The sequence below is a fragment of the Acanthaster planci genome, linkage group LG17 (genome assembly GCF_054643075.1).
Source record: "Acanthaster planci isolate LZ-2023a linkage group LG17, COTS_SCS, whole genome shotgun sequence".
In the NCBI taxonomy this organism is placed as follows: domain Eukaryota; kingdom Metazoa; phylum Echinodermata; class Asteroidea; order Valvatida; family Acanthasteridae; genus Acanthaster; species Acanthaster planci.
In genome coordinates, this window is record NC_141793.1 from 8,703,694 (window position 1) to 8,716,651 (window position 12,958).

The 12,958-nt window shown below is 41.2% G+C and overlaps 1 protein-coding gene across 2 annotated transcripts; it reads right to left on the minus strand.

Annotated features, from left to right (window-relative positions):
- Window positions 1–305: 305 nt before the first annotated feature.
- Window positions 306–12,958, minus strand: wdr12 (WD repeat domain 12). Of its 2 annotated transcripts, none has more exons than XM_022246618.2 (12): window positions 12,933–12,958; window positions 9,827–9,915; window positions 9,138–9,348; window positions 7,575–7,690; window positions 5,755–5,909; window positions 5,403–5,448; window positions 5,043–5,119; window positions 3,919–4,059; window positions 3,138–3,243; window positions 2,468–2,600; window positions 1,532–1,604; window positions 306–1,371 (listed from the first exon to the last, which is right to left on the minus strand). In XM_022246618.2, the coding sequence occupies exons 1-12, from the start codon at window positions 12,941–12,943 to the stop codon at window positions 1,294–1,296; spliced, it is 1,236 nt and encodes a 411-aa protein (XP_022102310.2). In that variant the 5' UTR covers window positions 12,944–12,958; the 3' UTR covers window positions 306–1,293. The 2 variants fall into 2 exon arrangements, with proteins under 2 accessions (XP_022102310.2, XP_022102309.2); XM_022246617.2 differs by lacking the exon at window positions 12,933–12,958 and adding an exon at window positions 12,682–12,926.

Genomic DNA, 12,958 nt, shown 5'->3' on the forward strand with positions numbered 1-12,958 from the left:
CATTGCCACAATTTTTCGCTGGTAATCTGCATCCTTAAAAGGTTCTGTACTGTAGTAAAGGAAGTTGAATATTTCATGCTATCATTGGTGCTTGGTATGATCCGACATCAAATTTAGTGCTTGCACAGTTGCTTTTATTAGGCTGTGTACCCAAAATTGCATGTTATGATCATATTGCATGCTGTGATATTAAGGTTGCTTTTGCGATATGATGTTACACTTTTATATAAATAAATTAGGCATCAGAATGCCTTTAAAATGGTCAAATGACAACTGAAAAATGAGACACAAGCATTTACAACGACTGCGTTAAAAAGCACATCGCAAAGGCTCTTTAATATTCAACTCATCAAAGACTGATATAAGAAATTCCCAACTTTGTTTTCAAGCAAAATAAAAACTTAGTGATCAGTGAGACAACATTTAGGGCCTATTCATTCTTCTGGTGAAGCAAATTTGATGTCGTGAAATATTTGCAGCGATATTTGTTCGAGTTGAAATGTGTTCAACTTTTGCAAATATACAGCACAAATATGTAATCTGATTACAGGTCTGAGTTTGTTTTCATGCGAGGAGCCTGGTTCCAAAAAAGAGCAAACTTTTTTTTCAAAAATGCAAATGGTGTCTACTCACAGAGCTATACATGTATACAAAAACTAGAGCGCTGATTCGTGTACAAAGTGATGCCTGCTGGGCGCATCCATGGTTGTGTACAAACCTATGGAAACTTGAAATTTTGTATGGCTTGTGTACGGCTTTTTACATACGTGCGTCTGTATTCTAAAACGACATGTCAACAAAGATGATAAGCAAAAAACTAACACACAATCAGTAAATGAGCGTTTCATTTTGCTCTGCATAAATAATGGAAACGCATGCATGTATACACCTCAGATAATTTTGCCATGACTTTTTAAATCGGATTTTAGCAGTACACCATGCGCGTGGCATTTGGAGTCCATAATTCAATATTCATTCTGTCTGATTTCCAATATTCCACAAGCACGCACATGGATTCAAAATGTCTGCGCTCCAGTAATGTTTCTATAGCTCTGTGTCTACTCAACAAGTGACCAGTGCATGTGGCCTATTTAATGCTGAGATAAATGTTTTGATCAGCCCCCTCTAGAATGTTGAATGTTACAGCTGATGCAATGTATTTGCTGGGTCACAAGCTTGTAAATGGCACAAGCTCATATTGCGTTTTATCAAATCGACTGCAGGTGAAATGTATTGTTCTACAGGCTGGGAAGAATGTTGGACAGCCTGGGTGGAGCCTTGCTCGTGGTGCATTCAACCTTCTCTGGCCTGTAATGCCTCTCTTGACTTGAATATATGCAGGGCATTATCAGCACCTCCGCACAGCAGCAACTGTCAAGAAACGGCAGATAAAAGCATTGTTCAGAGATTGCTGAAAAATGTGGCGGAAGGGACATGCTTTCTTACATGGATTCCAACAAAATATCCCATCTAGGGCTTTCACAGCTTAAGTGTCTTCCGCTCAACTGACTGTCTGGTAAGATTGTCTCACCTCTGATTTTGACCAATCCACTGCCAGTATTTTATCTTCACATCCAGACATGTTGTACAGAGGCGCCCGTGGACTGTAAAATCAAGGGAAGCAATACATTAAGCACATCACAGCGGATGAGGTAAAAACGCAGGGATTTTTTGTGCTCTGTTCATGCATGGTCCTTCAAATGCATCTCAGCAAATGCAGTTGCCAGTAATATCTACAGGTATACTTGTCCCCATGCATGAGTGAATCCCACTGTGTTTGTACCAGTGTTGTAGTCGAGACTACTGGTACTTAAGACCTTCACAAGACCAGCACATTACCAGCACAAGACCTCCAGTCTGAATTTAAGTCACAAGCTATTCAACTGAACTGCAATAACAGCATTCCTTTGTCATTGTTTATCTCGTTACTTGTGACTGGTCTTATGCATGGTCTCAACTACGACACAGATTTGTACACATACAAGGGCTGTAACTGGTATGTGGAAGTTGAGCATGTGTGCTGCCCTCAAGTGGCTGTGTGCCACAGCTGGGTGTTGTAGTAAATATCGTCTTGGAGTTTCAAAAAGCAATGATTTGGTAAGAAATCTGGAACAAATTTTCAACAGATTACCACCAGGTCAGTATTTGAAAGTCCAAATTTGTAAAGGACTATGGTCACTGGTATTTGTTGGGATATAATACCATCCACAGGTTGTCATGACACTGCATGTCTTAAACATCACATTGAGTAGACTTTCAATAAATCAGTTTAACTATCCTATTGCATAGCAATGCTAACATTACTTTAGCATTATGGTCCAGCATATGTATACTGTACTCTCCAAATTACTATGGAATGGTTGAATATGCCTCAATACAGTGCCTCAATAAGTGCATACAAATATTACACATGCTAGGCAGTATCTATTGCTGTTAAGCTGCATTGCTCAAGCTGTGGATAACACACCTTCTAGTGTCCCATAATTTTAAAGTCTTGTCGTAAGAGCCGGATATGAGGAGATTCTCATTGTCTGGTGACCAATCCACAGATGAAACCCAGCCATGGTGATGAGTCAAGGAAGACTTCACTAATACACCATCTGTAAAGTTAGAATATACCCATCCGCTGTGTATAATGTACGGCACGTGTAAATGACTATCTTGCCAGTTGCTGTTATTATTTACTCAAATTAAGAGGAGAGACAGAGGAACAACACCTGTCATATGTTGGAGTTTTAATTAAAGGACAACATACATGAAGTATACATTAACAAAAAGATGCTCGTTTTTGTTGTACACAAGTCCTTGTTCAATATTATTTCTTACTTGTGTGTGCCATCACTGACAAAAGTCTTCCAATGACAAACCAACACATCAAGGATTTTACAAAAACAGACAACATGGCAGAGGGAAGTCACATTTCTGGAGGCATTTATCAGTTGCAATCCAGAATAAAACACGAACACCAAACATGGTAACAAATACACTGAGTGACAGAATTATTTCAAAGGAGCTTAGTCCCACAATTAACAGTGAACCAAGTTTGCTCTTCCGCAAAAAAATTCCTCAGTTACTTCATGAACAACTGCAAATGTGAGATGGCACCTTTAAAGCAGAAAGATTTCCTCATCTCTAACCTTTCTGCCTGGGGTCCCACAGTCGTATGTGTCTATCTGTGCTTCCAGTAGCTAACAGTTTGCAATGCTGTGAGTATGACACACTCAGGAACACTTTATTCCCAGTCTGTAATGAGAGAGAGGAGCACGCTCAGTTGGAATCAGTGTGCTTGCTACACCTATTGCAGCATACTGTGGCTCTCTGGATGGATGTATTAAACAGTCTTGTCTTCAGTAAGGTGTAAAACCTGCAATTTCCATTCAATGCAGTGCCACCATCTTTAAAGTACTTTATGTCTTTATTTTGGATTCCAGTAACAACAGTGTTGTAACTGGGCCAATCGCAATTCACAATGAATGATACATGTCAATATGCAGTGTTATCTGCAACGTATGACCTCCAATGGGATATTTTTTAATCAGTATAACCAAGTCACAGGTTTGTCTCAACGATGTGGTGCCAGTGGGTCTACTTGGAGGGTAACAGCAGATGTTATAATGGGTCTTAAAGGTGCACATTACCGCTGGGCGATTAGTGAATTTTGCTAATCGATTAATCACACATGAACTAACCACGATTAATTGATTAATTGAGATAATCACCCAGCGGTAGTGCACATTAATTTTGTTCAATGAAGTCAGTTGTATTACTGCTTGCTCACATGTACGTTTTCAAAAAGTTTTCAATGCTACTTGAGAAATGCCAATTTTGTTCAACCACAATACAAAAAAGACAAAACAATGAGTAATGGTCTTTAGTCTCTTGTTAGTCACATGAGTTGAACAACTCATGTGATCTTACCAAAGTAGACACCTGCTCTCCTTGCTCGATATCCCATAAGCACATGGTGTGATCCCACGATGCAGTGCAAACACTCCCTTCATCCACCCACACCACTGATGAGATGCCCTGGGTGTGTCCATCAAACGTTCTCAGCGGAGTCTGCAAAGAAATGCTGCCAAACTCTTAATCCACCTGTGACTCACAACCACAGGTGTCCTCTAAAGGGAACAGGCCACGTGAATACTCATATGTCAGCTGCTCTGTTAAAATGGGTCACAACGCCATTTTGCAGGTACAGTAAACTCTGGCTAAGTCGGCACTCTTGGGACTCAAGAAATTGTGACGACTTTAATACGCAAATGCCGACTTGTGCTGTAAGTCATCATTTTGCCGACTTAAACGTACACATGTATTGCCTATGTACATTATGATTCCTTGCACTAATTCAATGGCTTTGATTTACCTTGGTTTATTTCTACCTCCATGGTCGATCAAAGCAAATTCGTTCTCAATTATTATCCTCATGAGCTGCAAATTTGATAATTGATCAATTGCCCCTAAGGATGAAGCTATACAGCAAGCTGCTTGCATATTACATCACGACTTGACAGTGCAGTACGTACATGGGCGTAATACAGTTATACGGTACAGAAAACATACACTCATCCGCACACGCAGTGGCTAAGTTCGTTCAATTAGTATGGGCAGTATGGGGCTTGTCACTTGACACTTCTTGGCAACCACAGCCAAGGAAACTGATACCGAAGCACGATTCTTTTTCAATGCCCACTTACACAAAGGAATTTTTGCGGTTTTGTGGAAAAGGGACCGAGAAAAACATGCTGCGTGTATCCCATCCCATGTAGGCAACGTACCCAATATGGACACTAGAACATGTCGTCAAAGTGAATTGGATCACACCATTACGATGTAGGGGTGTATCCTTAGAAGTGACCAGCAATTGACGCCTGTTATAATACCTTGACAATTAAAATGAATGAAATTCGATATTTCGATAATATCGATATAAAAAACCCGATATATCGTTATGGGTCAAAATACGATATCGACGGTGCCTGTTTGGACCTTCCCCCAGAGAAGTTTTTTCAATTTTTCGTTTTTGTGTAGGAGGTCTTTCTTACCCTTGTCCGAGGTTTGTGTGTTTCTGTCTTGGCTTTCTTGTGATGAGCATCAATTTCTTCATCTTCGTCACCTGGAACTGTGGATATGAAACAAAGGAGCATGGACAGACAAGGTGCAACAAGTTTGCTACCAACTGTTTAACACGGCCAGATCCATCCACATCTACTAGGACGCAGGGAGGAGGTGGACTGCTACACTGACGACAGTGAAGCCTAGCCGCTAGTTCATAACTCAGCCAACTGGCCCTGGCATTGCAGCTTGTATTTCACTGCTCCAAATGACATTTCAGAATTGTCAGGTAGTAAACGTTGGACTTGACCACAACACTGCCAAGAAAGTTACCCGTGGAATACACTTACCTGCTGACCAGACCTTTAACATCGAGTCCATGGACCCACTGGCCATCTGCGAGAACAAATCCGAAATGCAGGGAAAGATAAAAACAAATTAAGCAAAGGGCCACACATTAATTAAGCTCATAAGAGTAAGTACACTGGTCATGTAATGGTCACTCTCTACACTTCCATCGTTAACTTTTACATAATTGGTCTATAGCCCTACTCTCTACACTGCTAGCCTTGCTTTGAGTGTAGCGGGTCTATCATTCCAACATTACCTTTCTGACTGATCTTTAGACCTGCCCTCTCCACTGCCAACATTGCTTCATGTGTGATCAATCTACAGTCAAACTCCCTACACTTGTTGAATTACCTTTGTGTGTGACTGGTCTACAGCAACACTCTCTACACTGCCAGCATGACCTCGGCATGAATGCAGACATTCATGTTTCTGGGTTTTCTCATTCCATTTCCAGATTAATAACGTCTGGTCCATGGATCCACTCACTAGAAGGCTCTCTGAATCATCTGCAAAATATAAACTTGACAGTGGATTGTGATCTACAATACAAGTCTTATTTTAATAACACATTTTAGTACACTTTTTTTTTACTCATATGTCTGCGTGAGGAATGCTATTGTAGCAATGCTGTGGTAGCTGTCGTAACAAGTCTTTCTTGTGGGCCAGTTAAAGTTGTAAAGTGATGGATGGAGTTGTTAGAAAGATCACACAGTAAGACTACTGATATTTTAGGGATGACACTGTGAGGTTGCAGAGGTGCAGTTTCTTCATGGCGTCATCCATTAATGTAGTGAGAATTAACTCTTGCCTTAAAGAGCATCTGAAAATTCAGAACGGTTGGAACGTTCCCATTGGAATGCTGTGTTCTCATCCAGGAACGGTCGGCCGTTCCATTAGGAACACGATGTTCCAGATGGAACACTGTGTTCCTTTGTGAGAGCGGTCCGACGGAAACACGCATTCCCATCGCAACGTCCCCATTCGGGTAGCTTCATATTGACCTTGTACAAATCTTAGCCCATGTCCAAAAAACGGAGCCTGCCATAACAAACGAGCGTAGGTAAACCATTTTGCTTTTATGATAGGCCTAATTTTGAATAATAATCATAAGTAAACCTGAGATGGAAATGTGATGTGGCTAAATTTGTTAATGTGATGATGGAAATTTTGTTTTTAACTGAGATACAGAAGTGAAAAATCACTACGTGCTTACTTCATGCAGAGTACATGTTTGTGTCGGTGTGAGTATCACTGGGCTATAGGCTGTAATACCAACGTCGAGCTTAATTGCCTCAGTCATAATGTTGAACCTTTCCCATGATATTTGAAGACCTCACCCCGCACCCCTTCAATTACAGGTTAGGTTTTTCAATTATTTCTGATATGATGGAATACTTATGCGTGGAAACATTGTGATGATAAATCCCTCTATCACGCAAACCCGACAACGAATAAAACACTCGCAAGTACAGATGTTAACATTAACACAATAAAATTAACGGTGTCCAGATATACTCTAAAGTCATTGGTAAGCTATGCCATGGTGAACATGGAAAAAAAAAACAGGAGAAAATTTCACCTTCATGAGGAGTAAATCACAAAATGCTACGCTCCAGCTGCCTTCCTTCAAATACAGGGTCTAGGCAATGAATGCTAAAAATCTTTCTTCCCTACTGCAGGACTGTTCCACTGGGAACACTGCTTGGAACGTGTCTGCGATGCGGGCACATTCCGATGGAACACCAGCATTCCAGTGGGAACGGTCCAACTGAATGGGAACGTTTCCGATTTTTGAGACGCTCCTTATAAAACAATGTTCGTAGCTTAGAAGTTTGTTCTATGTGACATGTCTGAATTTCTATATGCCTAAGTTTAATAAATAAATGTACTGAAACTGACCTGAACTGAAAGATACCATCAGCCAACCTTATGACTAGAAAATGCCTGATTAAGCACTCAATAGAACACTGAACAAGATCACATCTTGTACTAGGTGGCAAACAAGTCAGGTGACATGAAACACCAGGATGGGAGAAAGTTGTGTAAACAAAAATCCGAACAACTAGCCACACGAGTCAACCCTGCCAACATCATGGCAAATCATCACGGCCCCATTTGAATATGCTGTGTTCCATCTATAAAAGTACATTGCGATAATGTAAATTTCTGACCTGTTTGTATCCAAGCCACTGTTTTGACTGGGTCTGAGTGATATTGCATAACAGCAAGGTTCTCTCCTTCTTGTGTCCATATCCTGACAGCGTTGTCATAGGACCCGGTCACTAACCTGTCAAAAACAAAGAAAACAAAGGGAGAACTAAGAAAACAACATCAAGCAGATCAAGTCTTTACCATGGACACTCTCTGTCAAAACTCTGCAGGCAATGTGGCAGAGCAATGAAAACTGATTAAAAATACTGATTTTGAGTCTTCACTTGCCCAATGATTAAAGCTGGGAATTCTCTGTGCTTTCCAAGGGCCAATGTGAACAAAAATGACAAAAATCATTGAAAAGCTCATGTTGGTGGACCGTTCACTTCCTAGTGTATTTGTCTTACCTGACAAGCATTGGTTCTGAAATCAGTGACTGTTGTGTTGCAAGTTAACTGAATGAAAACAGTCCAGCTTATTAGGGGCTGGTCACTGAGAAGAAGGACACCATACTAGTAATCTAGAGGTTGTGGATTCATTGCCCACCTGGGCTAGCTTGAAATGGCTTCATAAACTCAGAAGGATTGTCTACTTGTGTACCACTGTTGCAAGCCTACTTACATGGTGTGGCAATGGAACCTTTGGAGACTGGAAGTGATGCTAAATTAGCATATTGGCAGATGGGTGCTTGTGGTGAGTCGAGTGTGCACATGTATGACACACTCATAAATGAACAAGACTGTAATCACAACAAAACCCAATATCAACCCTAACCCTCTGAATGATTGATTTTTACTGGGCTATACTGGGTTACTGGAAATGACATCCCGGAGCAAAGTGGGTGATTTCAAGTATAATCTGGGCCCAAATTTTTTGTATAGAGGAGCATTATTTATTATGCCCTCAACACCATGAGGCTCAGCCCAAGACCCTGATACAATGCAACTACCAAAGTAACCACACATGTTTACCAGAGAGCTTAAATCCTTCAAAATTCTCTGCTTTAACCATTTAGCGCTGGTTGACCCCATATGGCTTCTGATCCACACAGCCGGACGGCCTCATGTGGGGACCGGACTGACTGCTATGAGTCACCATAGGCTGTAATCCTACTAATGTGAAATACAACGGCATGAAATACCGCAGCGCTCTAGGCCAGCCTGGCTGACGAACGCGTCACCCAGCCCGCCCATTTTTTGTCCTTCTTGGCAGGGCTGAGGGTGAACAAAGAAGCCATTATGTAACACCATAATAAACATAACAATCACGTTTTTTGAAAGCGTCCAGCCACCCTTCACTGCCTTCTGACTCTCATTACATGACATGCATTTCTTGGGTGATTTTTTTCCTATAAAAGTATGGTGAATACGAATGTCAAAAATCAAAATCAGAAAACACTGCCCGGCAGCCTGTAATTCAAGGGAATTTTTACCCGGCGTTAAGTGGTTAAAATGGGAAGATTGTGGAGAATTTGGGAAAATATAAGACTACAAAACAAAGTGACTGTTCCTGAAGACAACGACAATGTGCAAGAATTGCTCGAACCACAAAACATTTTCAGAGAAATCAAAGGACAGACTGACCTGTGATTGGCTGCTTGTACGGAGCTGACCCAATCATCGTGTAGAATGCTACCAGCTGGCTGAGGGGCTGGGTGCTTCTCCAAGTACTCAATCTCAACCACGCTCTCAGTGGAGATGGATTTCTCCTCCAAGTGCTTGCCCAAGGCCACACGCAGGAACTCCCCATTGATGAGGAAGTCAAAGTCAACAGCCACGGCATCCTCAGATTCTTCTGATGAGGATCAACATTTAGGAACAAAACTTGGTCACCGATTCTCAATCTCAATTCAATTCAATTCAATTCAATTCCATTCATTTCCTCCTCATCGCAAAATACAGATACTTACAACATGAGATAAATAGGCCACCACAGGTGGCAAACCTTGAAATCAAAGCTTGTGTAAGGCATGCCAAGCTTGTGTTCTCAATCTCAAATGGTGAATTTTGAGCAAATCATGAGAAGAATTTTTAAGGAACCTTTCTGAACCTGTGTAAGAAACCAATGGCACATTCTCTGTGTTCTTCAAGGGACACTGTACTAGGCCGTAACATGGAAGTAGCTTGGCTCCACATGACCCCCTTCCCCAAATCCTGCAGAGTACCCCCAAAACTCCAGGTACATAAACTTGTAATACAGGTACATGTCGCTAGGAAGATTGGGTTGAAGTGATCAACTGAAACTGAGATAATGTAGTCTTGCAGGCCCCTACCTCGACTGAGTAGTTTATTGATGAGGGCACTCAACTCTGTTACTTCCACGGAGGCAGGTACTGAGAATGGTGAGTCACCAACAGCGTAACTGCAACAAAACAAAACAAAAACATGTCACAGTACGTGGCACAAAAAATAATACATGTAGTAGCGTACAGCTACAGAAAGGAACTTGCTTTTTGGGAATTAAAATTTTTACTCTAACAAGTTGTCGTCTGATTCCTAAATAGTTTTACTCTAGCGGTATCACTGCATACAAGTTGATCGGACCAAAATTTGAGTACTGCTCAGCCATTTGGGATTCCCATCACAAACTTATGTTGACAAAGCCAAGCTGGGTACAGTTCAAACCAGAGTGACCGGATTCCCTGTAAGTGATTAGACTACAATCCTTGCTGACCTGAAGTGGGAAATACTGACATACTCTGGAACTAAATCTTGACTGACGACTATCTACAAGAAAACCATGGGCTAATTCTAAGCAGCATCGGAAGTTACCTTTAACCGCCAAATTTAGCAAGACAGTCAGCCCAAACGAGATCAAGAGAGGGCACAGTTTTCCTAGTGACCGTGGCTCCTCTAGTATGTCTGGTGGGACCTACACCTCGCCGGTTCACAAACAATTATGAATGCATGTGTTGTGGTCACATTGTCAACACCCACCAACATGGCTCATTTCAACTGATGAGGGGGTATTTCTTCTCTAAGTAGATACACATTGAGCCAGATGAAGTGGATCTTCCAGAATATTATCACCACCAATACGACCAACAGAGAGAGACTGTTATCACTACATGTATATCAGTAGTCTGAGTAACTTGGACTCTATGCATCCCTTTTTTAATCATTTGGACATGGTCGGGCGATAGTAGAGTCCAAGTACCTTCCATAGGCTTTTCATCATGTTCATCCCATTAATTCATTTCACTCAAAACAGCTCGTACCCAGAGTCAAAATCGTCAGAATTCATCCCCCAAACAGTCCTCAAACTGTCTTTTGTGCCCACTTTGGGATTCAGTGGGAATCAAAGATTACAATGAAGGTGGTAAGGTTAAATGGGATAAAAAGAGAAATTTTCTGTTGAAATCAGAAATGCTTCTCTTCGCATTTATAAAAAAATCGTTTTTTGGGAGTTCAGTTCTACCACGAGAATGCTCAGAGTGAAAAAATGCGGCGACGAGCGCAGCAAACAAATCTATGATTTCATAATGTGGCTCTCCTTCCCCCAGAGTTTCTTGACCTTGGGGCTGTAATAGAGGTTTTATAGCACAAGAGCAGAGAGAAACAGGTACAGTACACTACTCAAAAAAAGTCAAGGACCACTTTTTATTTTGTGTATACTTTTTTATACACGTTTGAGATAATTTACGGCTGAAAATGTGCTTTGATGTTTTGAAACATTTTAAACATTTTTTGTTCCAATGAGAAAACCATCTAGACAAACATAATATGAAAGAACTAGACCCCACTCATTGCTTGGAAGAAAATTACAAGTTAAGAAAAAAGCAGTCCTTAACTTTTTTTGAGTAGTGTGAGTTAGATGTCATTCTCAGCAAATGACCGAGGCCATCTGCTGAAATTCATCAGGACCTTACTTCGGTTCAAATTGGGACAGGTTCAGTGTTGATCAACACTGTCAATGTAAAAGTAATTCCCAGTCGCTCACTTACTGTACCTCTTTCAATTCACAATTGAGTGTGAGCAAGCACAGCACTCACAGCACTCACACACCGAAATAATGTAATAATTATTAAATTGCAGAGACGTAGTGTGACACCATCGAACCAGGCATCTACTGGATGCTCCCAATGACTTTTGTTTCAAGTTTGCCTGATATTAAGGAAGACTTCAACTCATGTTTGTGATGTCAGTAGTAATCTTTAATAAATTTTTACATAATAATTGCATTCGGGCATGGTCACTGACAGTAGAGCCCAACAACCTTCCATAGGCCTTGTGTACCATTAAGTGGTTTCACTCTAAATAGCTCCGAAGCCTTCCACAGATCCAAATTCCCAGATTTCATCCTCAAAACAGTCTTGAAACAGTCAAACGCATCAACAGATACTGTAGGATTCAGTGGGAGTTTAACATTCCAGTGATGGTGGTAAGGTTTACTTACATATTCATGATATTATTAGATTAGCAGAAAAATTTCCAGCTGAAATTAGACAGGCCATTTCAAACTGTTAAAAGTGGCAATTTGTAGAGTCCTAGTCATGTACAGTTTTGATGTGATCACTGCTACCAGGCATGCGGCACTCAGGAATCAGTCGTTGTTGGTGCGCATGGCTCAGAAATCAGTCGTTGTTGGTGTGCATGTGCTGACACGGCATGCTTTTGTGAATGGTCCACTGGGCCAGCGCACTGTGCCATCGTCTCCAGGACATTAACATACCGACACACAGTTTAAATCGCTATTTGAATATGATTTGAACAAGATGGCAACATCGAACTTGTCGACAAGGCTGTTCTGATTTGAAGGGGAAATTTCTCTTTTTTTCCCTAATGTGAGTAACCTTACTAATACCATCATTGTTGGAATCTCTGATTCTCACTCGGTCCGTAGCCAGGTGCATTATACAGTTTAAGGATCGTTTTGGAGGTGAATTTGGAGGATTTTTCGGGGTAGGAGCTATTTTGAAATGAATTAATGAAACTTGAAACACTGTGAAGCAAAAGCCTATGGAAGGTACTTGGACCCTACTATCGCCCGATAAGGTGATTTGTAGGGTCCAAGTTTATACTCAGACTAGTACTAGCCACATGTCAACATGACCATGACGACAGTCATCACAGTCTTTTAGTTTTACTTTTAGCCCTACCACCTGACCACCTGCCTACTATTACTAACCATTCTTGTTTCGTAACAAACTTGGCCTGAAGGTGAGAGCCGTAGCCACTGACATCCAACTTTGTGGCCATATTTCACGTATAAAGGTCAGACGAGATGCGCCTTAATTAGCATGACCTTGAAACTACGGTGTGCATTGATCCATTTGCTTGCTCTTGATCCAACCATAGAGAAAGGACACGTACATGTAGGCCTACACCATTTGTACAACTTTAGCTCTATCCATGCATACCACGTGTATGACCTCTCACCTTGACCTCATAGGGAACGCTAGTCT